Source organism: Mustela putorius, unplaced genomic scaffold (assembly GCF_011764305.1).
Source record: "Mustela putorius furo isolate JIRA1106 unplaced genomic scaffold, ASM1176430v1.1 tig00000738_pilon_pilon_pilon, whole genome shotgun sequence".
NCBI lineage: Eukaryota > Metazoa > Chordata > Mammalia > Carnivora > Mustelidae > Mustela > Mustela putorius.
The window spans coordinates 10,616,718-10,638,054 of record NW_025421463.1 but is presented as its reverse complement, the minus strand read 5'-3'; the positions used below and the strand labels follow the sequence as shown (position 1 = coordinate 10,638,054).

Below are 21,337 nucleotides of genomic sequence, written 5' to 3'. Positions count from 1 at the left end.
TACTTCTGACTCAAAGGTTTACAAACACACCCGAAATGTTTTTTTCAATTAAAAATCAATCCAACAGGCACCAGTCAGCCTGCCGCACTGTAATTGGACGTGTAGGATGGGGCGGAAGGAGGGATTCCTACCGTCTCCACCAGCTTGTGGTAGGGCTCGATGATTTTTTATTATGTCCCGCTAAGCCACTCTCGTTAGGGTGTGGAAGTCCCTGGGCTCTCTGGGGTATTGTCAGGATCGAAATACTTGTCACAGCGCGTTAGGGGGGCAACTGTGTGCCTGCCATGCTGGGGACGTGTGCGGTTTGAAGCGAAGGCCTCTGTGCTTATCGTCCGTGGCAGATGCGAGAGCGGCCAGGGTTTTCTCTGAAGCAGGTTGGGACGGAAGGTCCTGCCGAGGGTCCTGCAGCCCTGGCCGGCTGGGAGGATGCTTCCAGTCGGCACCAGGAGGCGGGGCTCTGTTTTGCCCCAATAAAAGGATCTTTATTGATGGCAACTGTATACAGAAGGATGGATTTGGGATGTTAATAAGTTAAAAACCTTTCTAATTGCTGTGCATTCCAGATTGCAAATTCCATAGCTAGCACAGAGATTAAAAGCAGCAAGGGAAGGGAAGCGAGAATGTGTTGAAGATTTACCACTCGCTGGCACTTTAGAACCTCTAATTTTATAAAAACCCAGACACTGATCTGTGACCCAGCTGGTATCATTGCCACTTCACAGGTAAGTCAGATGAGGCTCAAGAGGCCTGAGTAACTAGCCCCAAATCCACACAGCGAGGAAGCGGTGCCGCCAGACTTTGAATCCAGATTTTTTTTTTCTTTTTTCCTATATCGCTTTCCCTCTCCTAAATACCGACCACGTGCGGTCAAGGTTTTCAGATCTGTACCTATTCACTGAATGCAAATAGGTACCAAGGGCTTTCCCAGACCGCTTCTCATTTGACCTGATCAGGACGCTAGGGGGCAAATAGGTTTTAACTCTCTGTATGAGGAGAAAGATAACCAAAGGTGTTACTGACTTGCCCAAGATCACCAGCCAAGGAGGAAGGGAGCCAGTGGAATTTGAACCCAGAGCTCTCTGTGATTCTAGTGGCCTTTTGTACCACAAATATGAAGATTTGGGCCAACGGTGTTATGACACGATAGGGTGCCTCGGACTGTATGTTGGGGCTCAGTCCCAGCTATGCGTGAACTTTTCTGGTCATGACAACAACCTTGGGGGGAGCCACTGTCATTGCCATTCCCGGATTATGAGATGAGGAAAACAAGGCTTGGAGAGCTGATCTGCCCGAAGGTCAAAGCCAAGAAGTGGCAGAGCCATCAAGACCCCACAGTGCCTGACTCCAGGGTCCAAGTTATTCAATGTCAGGGCACCTGATTCTGATTAGAAAGTATGTCGGATTTGTCTCTTTCACTTTCTCCTGAGTTTGGAGGTATCCACTGGCCACTAACCCTGATTCAGCATATCTTGTTAATAAACGAAACATACAAACAAGAGGCATGAACGGGACCAAGGAAAACCAGGGGTGCTCTAAGAGGTGAGAAGCTGGAATTATCTGGAACTCACTCATCTGGGCAGACTATAATCTCTGAGCTTCAGATAATCCATTTCGAGGGGTCTGAGGGGCACTTGCACTGCTGTCTGGAGAACAGAAGACTAATCTCAACCATGAGTCAGCATGAATCTCAAGGACCGGATTTTATTTTCATTTGAAATGGCATAGAGGGAAAGGGAAGAGAAATGGGAAGAGGGGTCTGATACGGCCAGGTCACTCGCTCAAGTGCTGCTCTGGGGTGGGGGTGGGGGTGTCTGCACCAGAACCGAAGCCTGGGTGAGAGGTCAAAGGGACACAGAAGTTTAGGGGTGACTCCGGGCTCTGGTCTAGCTCAGTCCTTTATGGAGCCTCACTGAGGAGTCTGAACTGGTGGGGGGCTATCCGCCCTGGTTTCCCCACTGCACTCTGTAATCCCATCTGTCCCCCTCTTTCTCCCCCATGCCTTAAGCTGTAACCATACCAGAGCCTGTGTGTTCCCAGCAGGCCGGGGTGGGGGGGGGGGCTCTTTGTTCCCTGAATATGCCGCATGCTTCCTGTTCTCTCCCTGTGTGCTTCCTACCAACTGTCTACTGAGCCTCCAATACAATGCTGCAACATCTCCCCTTGGACCCACTCCCTGTCTCTCCCTTTCTCCACCGCCCAGCAGGGCTGGGGGCTCCTCCCACAGCATCTGTCTAGAGTAAGAACCTGTTACCTGTCTGTGGCAGGCTGCATTCCAAGGTAGCCCTCACAACGGCTGCCCGGTGGCATGCACACCCGTCCAACCCCACCCTTGAGTGTGAGCCGGACCCGGGAATGGGACGGAATGCGGCTCCCGTGGATCACGGGATAGAACAGACTGCAGAGAGTTTCCCGCTGGCTTTGAAGAGGGAAGCTGCTGTGCCGTCAGAGGACCACATGGCGAAGACCTAAGGATGGCCTCCTGTTGCTCAGAAAGACCCCAGCCACCAGGCAGCGAGGAACCGGGGACCTCGGTCCTACAACTGAATTCTGCCAAAAGCCGAGTGAGCTTTGCGGAGGCTCCTGACTCCCGTGAGATCACAGCCCCCAGCCAACACCTTGATGGTAGTCCTGGGAGCTGAGCAGGAGACCCTGCTAGCACTCCGCCAGACTCTGGACACCCCTCAAACTGCAAGATACCGAAGTTATTGAACCTACTAAATCTGTGGCAATCTGTTCTGCTCCAGCAGACAACTAATACACCGAGTCATGAAGACGCTTTCTCTACTCCTTGAAGGCAAAAGCAGGGTCTTCTTATAAATATCCCCAGCCTCACAAGAGCCCGGCACACTACAGTTATAGATGCTCACACAGTAGTTCCAGAGTGGTCATGTGAATGCTGGAGATCCGGAACCCGAGGCCCCAAGAAGAGAAAGACTTTGCCTGAGGTCACACGGCAGGTTAGGTCAGGGCTGGTGCGGGACAGCTCTGGGTTTTTCCCTTTCAACCCAGCTCATCTCTGCCTGCTACCTGTTACGTTCTCCAAGTTCTCTGTGTTTCTGCACAGGAGTCCTGAGGCCTACGAACCTCCTCCAGGAAACCCCCAGCCCATGGAGCCATTGAGTTCCACAAGCAAGTGTCCGCCCACGCACAGTGGGACTCTCAAGGCGTGGAGTCTGCTTCCGTTGGCCACGCTCTGTGTGACTCGTTCCTAGATGTCTCTGGACGCAAGGTTCCACGCACTCTTCCCAGCTCCCAGACCCCTTTCTGCAAGTGAACCTTTTCGTGTCCGAGGACTTGCTCCCGCACTGGTTTGCCCATGCCTTAATCACCCCCCGCAAATAACGAGCATTTGCTGCACACTTAACAAGCATGCCGGGTACCGCTCTCAGCACGCCACAGGCACGGACCCATGCGGTCCCAGAAACAGGCCCCTGCAGGTGCAGCCAGAGGCTGGACAGGCATCTCTGAGATGACTCTAAGCGAGAATGAGCCCATCAGATTCCCTAATTGTGGGAGTGGACAGGGAACGGTAGGAAGGAAACTGAGGGTAGGGAAGGCCCTGTGGGCCATGTGTCAAAGAGAAAGCCGGTGGGCCGAGGTGGTAGGGAGACACCCAGGACACCAGGTATGGAAAAGTACAGCCCGGAGTGAGTGACCTTGGGGCTTTGAATCCACGCACCCCTGGCAGTGAGAGAGATGGTTTCAAAAACATAAATTGGATCATATAAATTTGTGTAAATGTCTTCAATAACTTCTCACCACATTGAGAATAAAATCCAAATGTTTTGGTGGGTTTCAAATGTTCTGTAATCTTCATCTCATGCCATGTCCCTGCTACTATGCCTCAGCATACTTCTACCATGTTTCTGAATGTGCGAGCCCCCTCCTACCACAGGGCCTTTACACTTGCTATTTTACCAACCCGGAATTGTTTTTGTTTTTCTCAGCAATTCACATTCCTGACTCCTTTTCTCCTCCTTTAGGTCTCTGCAGAAATGTCCCCTCCTTAGGTTTCCCCTGACCACATCTCCCAAGGAAGGTCCTTCTCTTGACATTGTTATTTTCAGTCTCAGTTCCTTCCAAAGTACTTATCACAGTTACTATCATTTTACTCAACTATCTATTTGCTGTTCATACTGCTATACTCATATTCTTAACTCTGGCTGCATATTCCAAGTGTGAAACAATGCAAGGTCTCCACCACACAAATGTTCTTACTTAACTGGTCTGCAATGGAGCTCGAAGGTGAATTTAAGACCCCCCACATGATTCAGTATGTCCCCAGCCAAGGTGGACAATCAATGCACTAGACTGTCGGCCCCATAAGGACAGGGATCTCATCAGTACTTCCAAATAAAGGTCTGGTGGATGTTTGTCGCATCAATACAGTAAGAAAAAGAAACTAATTGCTTTCCCGCAGTGATAGTGATTCCAGAATATGGGTCTCTTTATAATACCCCCCTTTTCCTTGAGGTAGTCTGAGTAGAGCTCTATTCTTTAGAATCAATTCTTTTATTCTCAAAACCACCACCCTCTCCAGAAGACAAGAGCCCTTGTTTTCAGGGCTGGAGAGGAGTGTGACCCAAGCCTACGGCTGTCAGGCCATCTTTCCTTTTTCCCTTTGACTGGGTGTAGAGCTGCAGGGTGGGGCTGGGGGAGGTTAGGACCCGTCGGCCTACCTGTCCATGGAGAGCTGAGCGACCAGGGTGACATCCGTGTTGTCCGAAGCAGGCTCATACTCATAGTGCAGGAAGTACAGGTGGGTTCGGTGGACAGTGAACCGCTCTCGCCGGAACTCATAACACAGGTCGTCCTCATCAAGCTCAGAGAGCTGCTTCTGGAGCTGAAATGTAGGAGAAGGAGGTATGGGACCAAGAAGGGACACCCCAAGGAGCCAGGAGCCTGCCCTTGTCTGAGTCAGTTATTCATTGGACGTTGTTGATGGGTCAAACGTGGGAGAACAGGATCACTGGTTTTAGTTTCTTCTGCATTTAATTTTAAAAAGGCAGGGGCAGTTGTCCTCTCTATCTGAGAAGCAAGCTTCCTCTGAGCTGAGAATGATGATGGTCACCATTGACAAATATGTAAGCAGCCACAAACTCCTTAAAAACAAACAAGAAAACACTTTGGTAGGTGACCCAGTACAATTCCACATAACAGGGAACAGAGTACCAAAATCCAAATGGAGCCTTTGTATGAGTTCTCTCTCCCATCTAGAACTACAGACGTCAATCTCTGCACCAGGTATTGAAGAGAAAGACTAAACCAACCCATAAACAAAATGTAAAGATCTGTTCCTTTCATTTCATCCGAGTTTTGGCATCCACTCTTCCTTCTTGTTTCTAACTCTTGGGAAGTCCTGCTCTCTTAATCTGCCTGAACAAGTTCTTTACATAGCTCTACCTGCCTTCCTACCCCAACAAGTGCAAGAGCTGGATAACCTGTCAGCAGGGAACTGAGGACTTAGCATCTGACACGGGCAGACGCAGATGCACAATACCCAGATCTGAGGATGTACAGCTGCCCGATACACAACCATGTCATGCCAACCCCACCATACCCTCCCAGGCAGGGGTGACTGGGCTGGTTTCATAGATGAAGATTTGCAGTGAAACAGTAAAAGAACTTCAATAGGAAAAGAAATGAGATCAGTGGATGTGTGGGAGCAGAGGGGATAGACTAGGGAGAAGCAGGAGAGAACTTTTTTGGGGGATGGAAAAGTTCTAGGTCATGGTTCCAGTGATGGTTCCATGGGTATACATTTGTGAGAAGTCAACAAACTATACACTTAGAATGGGTGAATTTATTATATGCAAACTATATTTCAGCTGAATTTGCCAAAGGTCCTATGGCTCGTTCTAATATTTTTTCTATGACATCAGCCTAGTCCATTACACGACGGCAGATAGCTGGATGTAGATTACAGTTTTCATGGTTAGAGATACTCACGTAACTGAGGGTAACAGAGCAGTTTTCCAAGAAGAAGGTGTATGCATATTTTAAATCCCCAAGCCAACAGTGTAGTAAACAAGAATTATATTAACTCACTTCTGTATGATCCTGTCTCAGCAAAAACCATTGCCTTCGTAGATAAAGCTAGATTAAGCTATGGCCTTATTTGTCAAGATGTGAGTGACAGCACGTTACTGTGTTAATAATCCCTTTGACTCCTGACCCCCTCCCACATCTCTACTCTGTCGTGAGACTTGCTTTGGCAAATAAAATGGTAGGGAAGCAACGTTGCCTCATAGTGAGACTAAGCTTCAAGAAGAACCATGAGAAAATGCCTGGGTGGCCTGTTGGAAGACGAGACACACCTGGAGGCGAGCAGAAACTCTGCAATTGCCCCAGGTGCGGGAGCAAGCCGGGCGAAGCTCAGCACGCCTGCCTCCTCAATGAACACTTCTCATTGAATCCCACTGAGGTTTTACAGTATTGGAGCCATAGATAATCGATGGGGGGGGGGGTCCCTGGTATTTGTGCAGGGAGTTTTTCATAATGTGCCCTGTCCCACAGATTCCCCGAACAGTTAGCCTCCTGGGCCCCAGCCCACTAAATGCTGGTAGCGTTCTCCAGAAAGCCTTGTACAACTCCAAATATACCCACCTACTTCCAAATGCTGCTGGGGTAAGGAGGGGGGACCTGTGGAGGTCCAGTGATCGAGGAGATGTTCTTGCCCATTATGAAGATTTTTTAACATGGTTAACTCCGTTGCAATCAGGGAGACTTTTCAGTTTTTGAAGTTCAAGTCCTGGCCTATTTGACGACTCCCATTATGCCAACGGTGTGACTCATGTAAGGCCAGGAAACTGCAGTTTTCATTCCATTTAACATTCTAGGAGCCAAACGACCCCTTCTGACCTGCGGGATTAAACCCAGATCCTTGCTGACAATCACACCCTCTCTCTCTGACCCAGCGCCCCCACTCCCCCGTGTCTTCCGTATTCGCGCCAGCGATCTCTCCGTGTCTTCCGTATTTGCACCAGCGATCTCTCTGCTCCCCGAACCCGCCTTTCCCTCCTTTCCTCTGCGACTCTGTACACTTCTTCCCTCTCGACGTCCCTCCCTCCCCTCACCCGCTCTTCTCCACCAGGACCCTTTCTATTTACCTTTCAAGACTCAGCCTGGATGACACCGAGTCCGTCTCTGACACCTCTGCTAACCGTGCCGGCTACAGCGGGTCCACTTCTCCTGACTCAAGAGCCCTCAATTCCTAACTCCGCTAAAGCACAGCACTTGTCAGTTCGAACTCAAATTATTTCAGGGCAACTTTCCTGGAGACACGGTGACACTTTACCATCGCCCCTAGCACCGTGCCCACGGCATGACAGATGCTTAATATTCATGTGCTGTGAACAGGAGAAATACCTACGTGAAGACTGTGACCATTGGAAGGCCTGCCTGATTTTCCTTCCATATCCTCTAATGTTATGCATGGAGGGTGATCATCCTTAAGCCTATTATCTGCTCCTGTATTTGCAGTTCAAGGGTCTGTGATGGCTGAAAACGTGCTGGACAGCAACCAAGCACGCGGCCAGCAAGGTGCAAGGTACGCGTGACCTCTTTCCTTGGAGCCCTCCAGTGGGGCAGGTGCAGCCACATTTGACAGCTGAAAAGCAGCCTCAAGATTTTGAGGTCACTCAGGGAGGTCGAACTGGGGTCTGTGCCTCTACCACTGAGCTACCTCTCCGGGAAAGATGCTCATTCAGTCTCGGGTCAAGAAGCACACGCAGCACCGTGGCTGAGGTCACAGGTTCTATCCCACTCTCGTCTGTACAGTCTTGGGCGAGCAGGTGAGGTGCTTAACCCTTCTGAGCTTCAGCTTCCTCAGGTGTAAAATGGGGATGATAACAGAACGACCCAGGGGGCTGTCGGAGGATGCCGAGAGATCCTGCACGGGCGGACTATGGTGTTTGGCTTAAAGACACAGCAGACGTCATCTGTGGCCACAGCGGTTATCAGAGTTAGGGAGGGGAGGCACCTGGAAGGATGCTTTCCTTCTTTTCCTTCTTTCTTCCCTTCCTCCTTCCTTTATTTATTAAGATTTTATTTATTTATTTGAGAGACAGAATGCACATAAGGAACATGAGAGGCCGGAAGAGGGAGAGGCAGAAACAGATTCCCCACTGAGCGGCAAGCCTGATGCCAGACTCGACCCCAGGACCCTGGGATCATGACCTGAGCTGAAGGCAGACGCTTAACGAGCAAGACACCCAGGGGTCCCTGGACAGCTGCTTTCTGTCCTCAGCTGCCACCTGGAGGAGACAGTCGGGCGAGGGCAGGGAAGGCAGGAGCTCACTGAGCCTGGATCGCGTTTCTGTCTCACGAGTGTTGGACACACTCCCCACATCCTCCTCCTTGAGGAACCCAAATATACCTAGAAACCACAATGTCTCCCTGTAATGGGAAACTCAACCAACTCATACCCTCCTTCCCTTTCGCCCACACTGCAAAAGAACACTCGCAATTATTCCCTTTCAGAGGATAAACATCTGCAAAGCTCTTTGCAAAAGCGGGGTTGTTTCAGCGGGGTGGGGGGTGGTTTCATTTGTGTGCTGTTTTTAAGGTGACAGGAGTGCGTGGCTTTGGTTCAGGGAAGACGGGGGTGGGGACATGTGAAGATGGGTATGGAAGTGTGCGTGGAGGGGGGGGCTTTTCCTCGATGAGCCTTGAAAGAGTAGGTATCCTCCTCATGGGAGAGGGGGAATCAGTGGCCAGAACATGAGAAATGCATCTGTGTGTACAGGGGTTTCTCTCTATATATGCAGGCACATACCCTTGAGTCCGGAAAAAACAACGTTCCAAGGTAAAGAGCTCCGAGAGCCCTTTTCTGAAAGGCACCCGTATACAGTGGGCTCCTCAAGGCAGGAGCTGTATCCTAGTCATCTCTCAATTTCCTGTACCTAGAACATCTAGAGCACCCTGTGCCCTGGTGTGCCCACCAGGCCCCTACCAGATGTCCTCACAGCCATGTCCTCGTGTTAAAAAAGGAAGAGTGACCAATGAAAGTGCTTCCACAATGCCCAGAGCATGGCCTGACCTGGTCGGGAGGGTCGATCAGCAGTCCTGGGGATAAGTAGCCTCTAGAAACTTCCAGGTACCAATGCTGTGGTTCAGTGCCATCCACATCCCTAGGTCACCTGTGGCCATCACAGCGCTGAAGGGGAAGGGTCTGGGGAACACTGTATCTAGCAACCACACCGGGTATCGTGGCAAACACATCAGCTATGATGTCCGACATAGGATGTCAAAATCCATGGCACCCTGGATCAGATGCCTTCCTTGAGTTTAGTGTTACAATCGTTCTCAACGTGGCGGTTTGTCCCTTCGCTCAGCTGATTCGGATATAGCGCCCGCTCTGTGCCAGGTGCGGTGCTACGTGCATTCAGGTGGGTTGCTTTATTAATTTAATCCCTCAGCACACACACCTCTGTTTTATAAAGGAGGAAACTGAGGCTCAGAGGATTTGAGTAATCTGCCGGTTACACGGCTAGGAAGAAGCAGTTCCGGGCTGAGAAGCCAGTCTTGGGACCTCACACCACGGGCATCTTTGCAGTGAGGGGACTCTGCTCCTCCGGGATGGATGCAAGCATCAAAGAGACAGTGGAAGGCATAACGCTCCATGATAAAGCAGCCCATAAAAATGCATCTGCCGTAAGATCCTGATACAGCAAAGACACAAACAAACAAAAAGCCACATAGAAAAGAGACCAAAGGGAACACATTACAATGTTAACAAAGCTTTTCTCTGACTGGCGGGTTCACAGATGAATTTTATTGGCTCCTTTCTACTTTTCTGTCCTTAACGAGTTCCCTGCAATTTGCTCAAAGGAGCTAATGTGTGTAGAAGTGCTTTGCAAACTGTAAAGTGCTACGCAAAACCCAAGCGATGTTATGATTACATGATGTACCTTTTCAAATTCTAAATTAGGATTTCTTCATGCTGGCTGCCAAGGCTGATGTTATCTCAGGGGGAGGGCTGAAGCCGCCTTAAAAAACGAGCCCCCCTTCCCACCTAGAGTATGGGTGATTTCTCCAGGGAGATGCTGAGCGGGAGGGAGAGCTTTCATTAACCGGGCTGAACTCCACGGCACTCCATACTGTGGCCACGGGGGGAGCGGTAGGCTCCTGAGAAGCAAGTCACAGAAACAAAAGACAGATTTCTCCTGAGATAAAATGCATTTGCTAAATTGCTTCTTTGGGCAGCCAGCTGAGGCACAGGGAGATTTGGACTCCAGGGAAAATGGTCCTTTAAGCAGTTTGCATTTATTTCTTCCCATCCTTAAGGACAGTGGCCTGGATTGACCTCTGAGCTGTCGGAGTTGATGGCTGGTCACGCCGGAGTATTCAGAGGGGTTGGAAGCACGTCCCTGGCTCCAGCCCAGTAAACTTCCGTTCAAAGTCAGGAAAAACTACGGAGAGAGGTTATGGGGAAAACCGGAAATGGAGACCGGATCCCTCTGACACTCACTCTCCATGTGACCTTAGCAAGTCATTTCTCTGATTGCTAAGACAAGGGGTTCGGGTTTCCGAAAAGATCTCTCAAGGATCAAGTGCCCCACTAGGGTCAGGGTACATGCTGGGAGCTTTGCAAGCATTTTCTCCTTGAATATTCACACTAACGCTGCGGCTTAGGGACAGCAGTCTGCCTTGTTTACAGATGAAAGCATTCATCATCTGAAAGGTTTAGCCACTTGTTCAAGGTCACACGATGAGCGAACAGAGCTACTACCTCCACCTGTATCTCCCCTCATTCTTGTATGAGACCAAGTCACTACAATGCCTTCTTAATCAATCTCTGGGGCTCTTTCCAGGTCTAATGCTAGATGGTTCTATGTCTACAGGGGACTGAATGCATGTGTCCTCCCCAGTGATGGGGACCTTCTGCATGCACCAAGATTCAGGGTCTCTTCTCTTCCTGGGAGCACAGCCAGGCTGCCTTCCCAACCTTCCTGCATGGCCAAGGCTGGTCAGTGGAATCTGGGCAGCTTCTCACTACTACAGGCCCCACTTTCAAGGCAGATTCACGCACACTCCTCTCTGTTGGCCAGAACAAGGGCATCTGGGGATGGAGTCCAAGGCTCCCTGGAGGGCAGAGCCACAAGATGGAAGGAGTCTGGGTCACTGAACCTGGAGAAAAGCCACCTGCCAATCAGAAACGCCCATTTGGACTTATGTGAGTAATAACCCTTCCAGCATGCTGAGCCCATTTTAAATTGCTTGTGCTACTTTAACACACCTACTTGCCTCTTCTAGCCGGTGAATGATGAAGACAGGGTACAACAGACCAAGCAAGGCGTCGACTCCTTCTTAAGATACCTCTCCTTCTGATGCCTCAGCAGCAGGGGTGGAAGTATCTGGTGGGTACAGCAACACTCCAGAATCCTGCTTGAGACTCCCTACATTTACTTTCAGTTTTCTGTCGCCTTGATACCTAGGACTTCATCTGTTCCTCCCACTATCTGAATGAGACAGGCAGGGCTGCCCTAGTGCCCTCAGCTGATTTGCTCAGAGAAGCTGGGACTCGAACGCACCTCTCCTGAAACCCACCTCAGCGCTCTTCCCTGTGGTTTTCCGGGGAGCAGGTGAGCTGCTTTATTAAACCACCTGGACAGGTATATGCTAGGATTGGGGAATGAACCGCAGGTTCTACATTTAAACTGTTCATCTGGTCTGGGGGGGGGAGACAAAGAAACAAGTCAGCAAGGACAATACTGAAGCCTGCGCGGCACGGTCCCTGACACCAACATATTCGTAACACCAACAAGACTTGATGACGGTGGGGAGGGAGGCAGGAGCTGTGTGTCACACTGTCCCGCCTCATTTAGTCTTCACTGAGCCCACTCAGACAGGACTACTTGTGGTTCCCACTTTACAGAGAGGAAAACTGAGGCACAAAGAGTCTAAGTAAATGGCAGGAATTCCGAACTCTCATATTCAGTAATGCTTAGATGTTCCGTGTGGCAGTCCTGCTCCCAGAGCCGTCGTCCTCTTCTTAGACACTGCGCAAGGCGTTGGCTCGTGGAGGCCAAGTTTGCCAGAAGAAGAGGGCAGGGGGCTGCTGCAGGCAAAAGCACACGAAGGGGAAGCACCTGGCGTGTGTGGACGGATTACAACCCGAGCCTAGGGGTGTGAAGGAGGGATGTGTGCAAGCTGGAGCGGAAACAAAGCAGACAGGCCACGCTGGCGTGCCCGTAGCCTGGACACATCCCCTGAGTGGCCTGACTGCATGGCTCCTCCCTTTATCCTCGCCCCTGGCCTCCCAAGCCAAGCTGTGCTCCTTCAGGCTCTAGAACTTAACCGCGCCCGTGCAGGGCCCCTGGAGCCGGGGGCTCTGCTGCCCGCCGCGTGATTGAAGAACGGGTGACATGCAGCCCACACGTGAGAACAATAACGCATTCTGCTTTTTCTCTGAGGTTTCTCCGGGATACAGCTGTTTCCACAGGGCCATCTGGTCCCCATGCCGGAACGTGTTTCTAGAGTCTGCTTCTATATGTCTTATTTTTAACTTCTAATTGAGCCACAGGGACGCTGTGGTCTTTTTGTCTGGATGGTGCTGGTACCAGGAAACGTGCTGTGCAGGCTGCCCAAAACCCGTGTTGGATGAGGGAGTCTGAAACCCTCTTTCCAGAGGCAAGGGGGAACCACAGAGCAGCTGAAGGGAAGGGGGCAGGACAAGCTTACTGGCCAACTCTTAGAACCAGGCACCCTAGGATGGGCGGCACTCCGCACGCCTTAACCCCTCAACTCTCATGACAGTCTGGACTGGGCTTACTCACTGACCATTTGACAGATGACACTACTGAGGCCATGGGAAGGAGCGTTATGCCTGTAGTCCTAGATCTAGTCCTCGGGCCAGGTGTTCTGATGTCGTGGACTGGGATCTTTCCAGCACTCCACAGATGCTTCAAGGAAAGGACTTAGAATAATTCATGTGTTCACCCAAATTCACTGAGCGCCTAGCAGGTGCCAGGCCATCTTTTATGGGCATGGAGATACACTGATGAATGAAGCAGATAAAATTCCCTGCAGTCACCGAGCTTCCTTTCTAGTAGCGAGAGACATGATCTACTGAGGAGTGGATGTTCTATGCAGAAACATAAAGTCAGGAGCCCCGGGAGACAGGGATGCTGGGGTACGGGGCAGGTACTGCAGGGCGAGATCAAGGAACAAAGTAACTACTTGCAGAAAGAAAGACCACTCATACAGGTTCCAGCACTGCCACCACCCAGGCCCATGATTTCATTTCTCTGAGCCTCCGTTTCCTCCTCTAGAAATGGAGGTAATAACTACCTTGCAGGGTTTGTGAAAGAGTAAGGAATGGTGACAACCACTAGAATGATCACTGAATAACCTCTAGTTCTTATTATATTCATTTTATATCCAGAGCTCCATCCACGTGGGAAGCACGGCCCTGGTTCATCACTTCTGAGTGACACAGACCTGCTTTCCAATCATGGCCCACCGCTCAGGGGCTGTTTGACTTTGAGCAAGTAACTCATCCCTTCTGAGCTTTGGTTTCCTTATCTGTGAAATGCAACTCATAAAGCCTACCTCCCTCGATTGGGGTGAGGATTAAAGTTGCACTTCCTCTTCTCTTTCCCTGCAGGAAACCCCCAATTGGCAGAGGCTCAAAAAAGCAGATGAAGGTCTTGAAGCGACAAAGAGAGCTGTCTCCGTTCTAGGAGACACTGGAATGACAAACGCCTGGCACAGGGACACAGACTCAACAGGCTCCAGCGTCTCCTGTGTCATCACTCGGAGACTGGTTCTGGTTTCCTGGCAGGCTGTCTTGGCAAGGATACCGTGGATGGGGTGGAGCCCGAATGGAATGGGCAGGGCCAAGTGGAAGGGGCGGGGCCACTGATTAGTGATGTCTGCTGCAGACATGGGCCAAGAGAGCGCTACATCTGCAGACACCGTCCACTGACTTACAATTCCACAGATGGGTCAAAACTCACTGGAGTCCAGTCTTTTGTTGGTTCTTCTTTTCTTTTTTTGCACATTTTTGGTTGTCTGCTATGTTTCATAATTTAACTTCTACCATGACAACGCATGATTCTTTTACTCAGGGTCTTTCTGACTTACATTCCATTGGTTTTTCTATCTTTAGCTGCCAGAGGAAGGATGAACGGGGAGGGGAGCCCAGAAAGGGTTGTTTCAGGGCTGATGAAACTGAAAACGACAGCTGTCAGAAAAGAGATCTGCAGAAGAAGCAGGAGAGTCCGAGGCCATTTCCTGCTAGGACAACTAACATCCTCCTTCCTCTGGCCAATTCCTGCCCCCTCAGCCCAGCCAGCATAATCTGACTCACTGAAAACGGTAAACTGAGTTTTGTATACTTAGGTTACTGAAGGAAGCGTATGTCCTTTACCAAGATTCCCACCCAAATTGATTAAAACCTGCATGTTCCAGCAGCCCTGCATTTTAAAAGGTGAGCTTCCTTTATCTGGAAAGCTCCCTTAGGTGGAACAAGGCACTCTTGATACAGCGTGGCTTAATCAAACAGTGCTTAGGGAGAGCGGCAGGTTTCTGAATAACCAATGTATGGAAACATGCCACCCTACCTGCAAGACTGTGTGGGGTGGGGGGTGGGCATCCTTATTTTTCACCGCTCTAGAGGACGGGACTCAGAAATGGATTCCTTACGGAAGGGAAGACTACACTCAACATGAGGAAGAACGGGTGAGCATCTGGAGCTCAACAGTGGAGTCAACTGTTAGAAGTGATGAGCTCCCTGTCCTTGGGAGGATTCCAGCAGAGGCCAGATGCAAGCCTGTTAGAGACTCTGTGGAAGGATTTTTGCATGGACTAGGGGTGGAAAAGATCCGTGATGATCCGCCTGTGTTCTGTGGAGCCCCGGGGTTCCCTGGAGACACCTGGGGCCGTGTTGCTGAGAAAAGGGAGGGGCATTATGGGATCAGCTACTGCCAGTCTAAACCATGGTTTCCAAACCAAACCATCTTGTCCTAGAGCAAGAACCCCGAACACAGAGTCTAGAACGGGGGCCTGCTCTTCCCATCATAGCTTCACCCTGGCTTTCTGAATTCATTCATTTATTCTCTTTGGCAGCAAGGTCAGCCCCATGGCCTCTCCTTCCTTCCTGGAGCCTCTAATTGGTGGGAAATCCAATTGGGATCGTGTCGTACAGAGCGAAGCTGCTGACCTCTGCAACGCTTTAGAGACCGAGCTCTAAGAAACGCTGCAGGCCGCCCCTCGGCCAAGCCTGCCTCGGAAAAATGTGAATCAAACCTGAAGATTGTTCATGGAACAACAGATCTGGACCCAGTATCAGATGGGTTCGGTACTGTGATCTGTGGAAAAAATGCACCTCAGGGAAGGCTGCGCTCCTGGTGCCGAGTCCCATTTTTGGTGGTTTAACATAAAGCATCCATGGAACACTGTGACAAAGGCATCACTGCCCCCATTTATAAGATGGTGACCCGAGGCTCGGAGCACTCACATGACTTCTCTGAGTCACGCGTCTCCGGAATGAGTGAGCTGTGATGACGAGGGAGCCCACTGTCATCACCCATCACCACCGTCATCATCTCCCTGGTGAAGAAATAATCATAATGAGCTTGTGCAGCTGTTTATGTTCTCACATTGCCTTCCTCTGAATGGTCCCTGTTCCTGTTTTCCTCTGGTCTCTGCTGTCCCTGCACTCCCTCCCTCTAGGCCCGTGCTCTGTATGTCCTCATTCCTCCTTTCTTGGCCTTCAAATCCTACCTCCTCCAGGAAGTCCTCTGTGATGCACCTGCTCTCCCCTAGTGTGTGAAATGCCCTCCTCGTGTGCTATTGGAATGTTAGCTTGGTCTGGTGCTTCTCATGCTGGAGAACGTTCCCCGTCCCCCACTGCCTGCATCCCTCGCTAGAACAGGCTTCACTCGGCAACATTCCTCCTGGATCCGTAGCCCCGTGGCCAGCGACTATTGGAACAACTATCTCTGGCTGGCAGATACCGCCTTTGGAGACCTTTCTCCTCTGGGACCAGCAGCCCCATGAAGAAGTTTCTGACTTCATTTCTTCGAGACTGCCGCCCTCTGTGCACTTGTCACAGCTCTAACCAACTTCTCCCACGGAGCGGGGAGCATCTAGCATTGGCCCAGATCCAAGACCTTACCTTTTCCCTCCGGATATGTTTGCTGCTACCATTTGACATGCTGCCAAGGGCCAGGGTGTGGAATTTCCCATAGGGACACAGTTCCAGAACCCAATGTTACAGCTACTCTCCTGGCTCTAACCCCTGCCCCATGGGGTGGGCTCAGCCTGAGGAACCTGGCTGCAGGAGGCCTGGGGACCTGCCCTCGTGATTTCTGAGGGCTAGTTGCACCTGTCCCCCTGTTCTTAGCACCCACACAGCAACCCACCTGTTCTCTCCAACCCTGCTGCCACTGCCCTGGGTCAGAGCCCCAACACCAGCAGCTTTTTGCCTGGGACTGGCAATGGTCTAACCGGCCTCCCTGCCTCTAACCTGTCCCTTTCAACGTGTGAGAGCCCACTCGGGGAGTCATTTCCCTCAAATGTCAACCTGACCATGATTAAAGCCCTTTGGCAGCTCCTCACTGCTGACAGGTCAAGTCTAAACTAAGCACAGCCAAGGCCCCTCCGGTCAGCTTCATTCGTTGTCACCCGACATGTCTGTGCTCTAGGACGCCGACGACCAGCATGTTCTCCTTGGGCTCCCCGCTTTCCAGCTGCTCTGCCCTTTACGTGGTACTGCCTTCGTCTCTCCTACTCGTTCAATACGTATTTGTTAAGTGCTTAGGATGTGCTTGCTTTGCCGCTACAGGAAGGAGTCCCCAGGGGCGAACAGGACAGGCAAAGTCTCTCAGGGTCTTGTATTCTTTTCTTCTATTTGGAAAAAGAAATAGGAGCCAGCTGCACGGACCGACGAATTGTGAATAGTAGCAGGTGCTCTGACGAAAAGAAAACGGGGCATGTGGCAGTGACCTCCAGCTTTCCTGGAGGTGAGCGGTGGGGCAGGGCTAGTTTCTGAGGATGCCACATCTAGACCTGTGGACCCTGGGGGCAGGGTATTCTAGGCGGAGGGGAAGCAAGCACAACAGCCCTGCCTTGGGAATGAGCCTGAAATGCACAGGAAGGACAGGCGGCAGGTGTGGCTAGCACACAGTCAAGGGCAGAGCCTTTGGGACAACAGCTGTGGTGAGTGCTCAGAGAAGGCTGCCCTCTCATGCCTGGCCCTCTCTGCACCCGGAAAGATCAACCTCTTGGCACGTCTCACACTCGTTACGTGTCAAGCGACTTCCGTATAGGGACGGGGTCGGCCTCTAAGTTCAACCCCAGTGCCCTGCAAGGTGGGCAGTCACCTTGCTTGTTGAGCAAATAAATGCAGTCACGGATGATGAGAAGAACCAGTGATGACGTCCCCACTACCAGGGGAAGCTGGCAGTAGGAGTAGTGGGTGGGTCACATCTAACGGGACTCCCGCTTTGTGAGACTCTGGCCAGTGCACCTGGAGGACAGTTAACTGATGGCTTCATCCTGCCAAGGCTTTTCATGGGAGTCTCTTCCACGCAGGAAAAATTAAAGGCAGGAGAACAGTTTTCATTTAGCGTTTGGGGGAAAAGTGCCGAATGGGCACTCAGATATTGACAATGATGGCAAATACGGATTTGAGCAGGAAGGAAAAACCAGAAGAACACACCATTTGTCGAAACCTCTAAGTGGTTCCCAGAATCTGAGCCGGAGTTCAAGTGCTTAATGGTATTCTCTCCTCCACTGCCAGTGGGGGAGAAGGGCAGACACTACTGGCGAAGGCGTGGAGGGTGATGCGGGGAAGGGCCATAGCTCGAGGGGACTCCACTGGGGCCTGGGAGCTGAATACCGGGGCATGGTGGCCTTGGGGCCAGTCGTCCAGGTAAAGGGCCAGGTGAGTGCGTCCTCTAGACCTTCCGCAGACACCCTCCCTTGCCACTGGGAGCCAAAAAGAATTCTCATGATGTCCAACACAAGAACATAAACAATAATAGTAACAGAACAAAATTCTGACTCGCTCACCTGCTCACAACATCCTTCCAACCTGCCTCCTGCCTTCCTGATGCTCGGCTTCTGCTGTTCTCCTCCCCCTCTAGCCCCCGGGGCACGCTGCTTGTCCTTCAGGTCCTCATACTGGGGCCCTGATCTGCCTCAGGGCCTTTGTACTAGCTACTCCCGCCTACCCTGAATGTACTTTTCCTGCTCTTCCACCTCCCTCCCCAAGTTTCCTGAGGCAGAATTGGCAATATAAAACATTACACATCATGAAAACAATCTGGTGAGTTTGGACATATGTTACTTTCATGTTACTTTCACCACAATGAAGGTAATAAACATCCATCGTCCCCCGCTCCAAAGTTTCTTAGGCTCTTCTGTGTGCATGAATGAAGAGTGTGGTCAGAACTCTTAACATGAGATCTACCCTCTTAAAACGTTTAAAGGCACCATACCCTGTTAACGACAAGTGCTACATTGTACAGCAGATCTTTGGGGCTTACGTTGTGTAACTTTGTACCCACTGGACATGGGCTCCTCATGACCCCACTCCCCATCCCCTGGTAACCAGCCTTCTGTTGCTAGCTCTGTATGTTGATGATTTCAGACGCCTCTCACGTGAGGCACTCGCGCGGTTGTTTCCCTTCGGTGACGGGCGTCTTTCCTTAGCACCCCAACTTCCTGGCCCACCCAAGTTGTCACAAGGTAAGGGTAAGAGTTCCTTAGCTCTAAGGCCGGACAACATTCCTTCGGACACATGCAGCCCATTTTATCCATTCATCTGTGGATGGGTGGGGGGTTGTCTCCCCTGTGGCCATCAAGGGTAACGCGGCCCTGACCGTGGCAAAGAACACACTGCCTTGGGGATCCCTGTCTGAGTTCCTGGGGATACATCCCCAAAGTTGGGCTGTTGGGTCAGAGGACAGTTCTGCCTGTCATTTCTGGAGGAGCCTCCCTACTGTTCAGCACAGCGGCCCCAGCAACCTGCATCGAACCCGCAGGGCACAGCGTTCCCATTTCCCGCCAACTCCCGTCCTCTTCTGTTTCTCGGTAACAGACACCCCAACAGGCGAGCGGAGGTAGCTCACTGTGGCTTTGATTTGTATTTCCCTCACCTCCTGCTCTACTACGGCTGGTTCTTTCTTGTCATTCAGGACTCAGAGGGCCATCACCTCCTCGGAGAAGCTCCCTCCCCACCCCGACCCTGCAAACCCATGGAGCAGCCCAGCTGCTCATTAACATTCCGCCATGGAGCACCTGCCGCTGGCCGATCACTTCCCCTGAATGTTCATACAGTTACCGACTCTGTTTCCCCCATGAGCATATTAGCACCACGACCGCAAGGACCGGTGTCCTTTTGTACGTGTGAATGCTCAGTGCTCCGACAGGAAGGCCCTCAGTGAACGTTCGCCGAATGAACAGATTACTTCTGTGTCTAACACTGAGGGTCAAGGAAAGGGAGGAAATGCTTCTTGAGCACCTAACGCACGGCAGAGGCTGAGCCGGGTGCTTCAAATGTAATTTCGTACTTAGCCTCAAGACACAACTTTAAGTTTTGCATCTCCATTCGGTGGTTGAGGAAGCAGAAGCACAGAGAGGTTGAGTGACGTGCCCGACGTCACATACTTGGTAACTGGACAAACCCAGGTCAGCCTGCCTTGCCCTGCCTTTTCCGTGACACGGAATGCGGTCTTCCCCATTTCCTGCTCCCCAGAGCTTGAGATCACTCTCTACTTGGCTCGTTGTTGGCTGTGAGCAGCCCGCTGAACCTCCCTGGGCCTCCATATCTCCACTCCCATTGGGGAAAGAAAGAGGGTCTCTAAGAACATCTGATGAGATACAGCAGGAAAAAATTAAAAACAGCAAAGAGACAGGAAAACACAGGAGCTAGCTATGCCTGTGACCACGTACCGAACATTTCCTTCGCCTAGGCAAACCCTCCCGGGGCCCGTTACTTGTGAAAATCTTTGCTGCCGCCCGCGCGCTGACCGCACCGAACTCTGGCTCTCCCGCGTGGGTGCCACGTCCACAAGGACCTCAGAGTTTCCCGGCTACGAAGAGACACACTATCTATTGCTTCATGGGAACTCTGGCTCCTTCTGCTTCCTCTGCTTGGAAACTCCAGGCTGAGCATCCCCGCTCTGTGCCCGCAGTGATGCTGATGCACCTGTGTCCCCCATCTGATGGGACGCCCAGGGCAAGGGCAGGGTCCTGTCCATCCCTGGGTGTGTCCAGAGCCCAGTGTGTGGGGGCCGCCCCTGCGCCCCGCGAGCCACTTACATTTTCACTGTTGACATCAGCCTCACTGGGGCAGCCGAAGAGCTCTCTCCGCAGGAGGTTGCCGTCATACTCCAGGAAGGTCAGGTAGAGGTTGCGGAAAAACTCCACGTGCTTGTTCTTCACCCGTAGCTTCTTGGGGGAGTTCCAGTGGATGACCTGGTAGGGCGACAAGGAGGCAAGCAGGCAGGGAGGACCTCGCGCTTGTGCGCAGCCTCGGCTGGCCACCGGTCTAAGCACCGTTTGTGGGCTCGTGCACTCACTCACTCGCTCACTCATTCCCTCACCATTTACGGTAGGCAGGTGAAGAGGAAGGGTGCCGAGGCCAGACGGGGCGGGTTCAGATCCTGCCTCTGCTCTCGGTCAAGTGACTTACTCTCGTGCCTCAGTTTCCTTGTCTGTGAAATGCGGAGAGCAACAGCTCCCTTCTGTGCCAGCGTGCGAGCTTCCCTCTCTCCCAGCCTGCTTGGTGACAATAAGGTCAGGGCTCTGCAAACCCTACTTCTACTTTGCCAGCCACCTCCCCTAAGGTGTGGCCAGCGGAGGCTGTGAGAGGGAGACTGCGGGTCCGGGGGAGGAAAAAGGCAGGCGGCCCCCTCGTGCTTCCTGTGCCTGCGTCACCCTACCTCCTTTCTTCCAGGCGGCAGCGGCCCTTCCTTCCTGTAGCAGCAGCTAGAATCATTTTGCAGCTTTTCCAACACTCAGGATGAGTTTCCTGGTCCGCCTCTGGAGCTGCCTGCTGCCCCTAGCCCAAGGCCTGGGTGCCAGCCCCGACTTGTAATGCTTCCCACCTCTCCCTCTGCTCCTTCGGCTCCAGGGATGGGAAATGTTGCCTGCCATTTTCTATTTTTGCTTTTTTTTTTCATTACCAAATCAACACTTTATGTCTAGTTGCCATTTTTAAAGATTAAATTCTCTGTTCGAATAATTGGTATGGTCTCTGCCTCCAGCCAGGACTGACAGATGCACCGTGTCACAGAGCTGCCTCGAGGAAAAAAAAAAAAAAAAAAAAGTGTTCCTACACGGAAAGCATGTAAGTTGCGTCTGGCAGGAAGTGAGCCGTCCA

The 21,337-nt window shown here is 51.5% G+C and overlaps 1 protein-coding gene across 3 annotated transcripts in view; it reads right to left on the bottom strand.

The window, feature by feature from the left end:
* The window catches only part of LARGE1 (LARGE xylosyl- and glucuronyltransferase 1), a 521,107-nt gene that overhangs the window by 35,456 nt on the left and 464,314 nt on the right, over positions 1–21,337 (bottom strand). For all 3 annotated transcript variants that reach the window (XM_004743092.3, XM_004743093.3, XM_013051560.2), the window contains exons 10-11: positions 20,275–20,430; positions 4,680–4,843 (exon numbers count right to left, since the gene is read on the bottom strand). In XM_004743092.3, the coding sequence (XP_004743149.1) occupies positions 4,680–4,843; positions 20,275–20,430 (320 nt within the window). The remainder of the gene's footprint in view (positions 1–4,679; positions 4,844–20,274; positions 20,431–21,337) is intronic.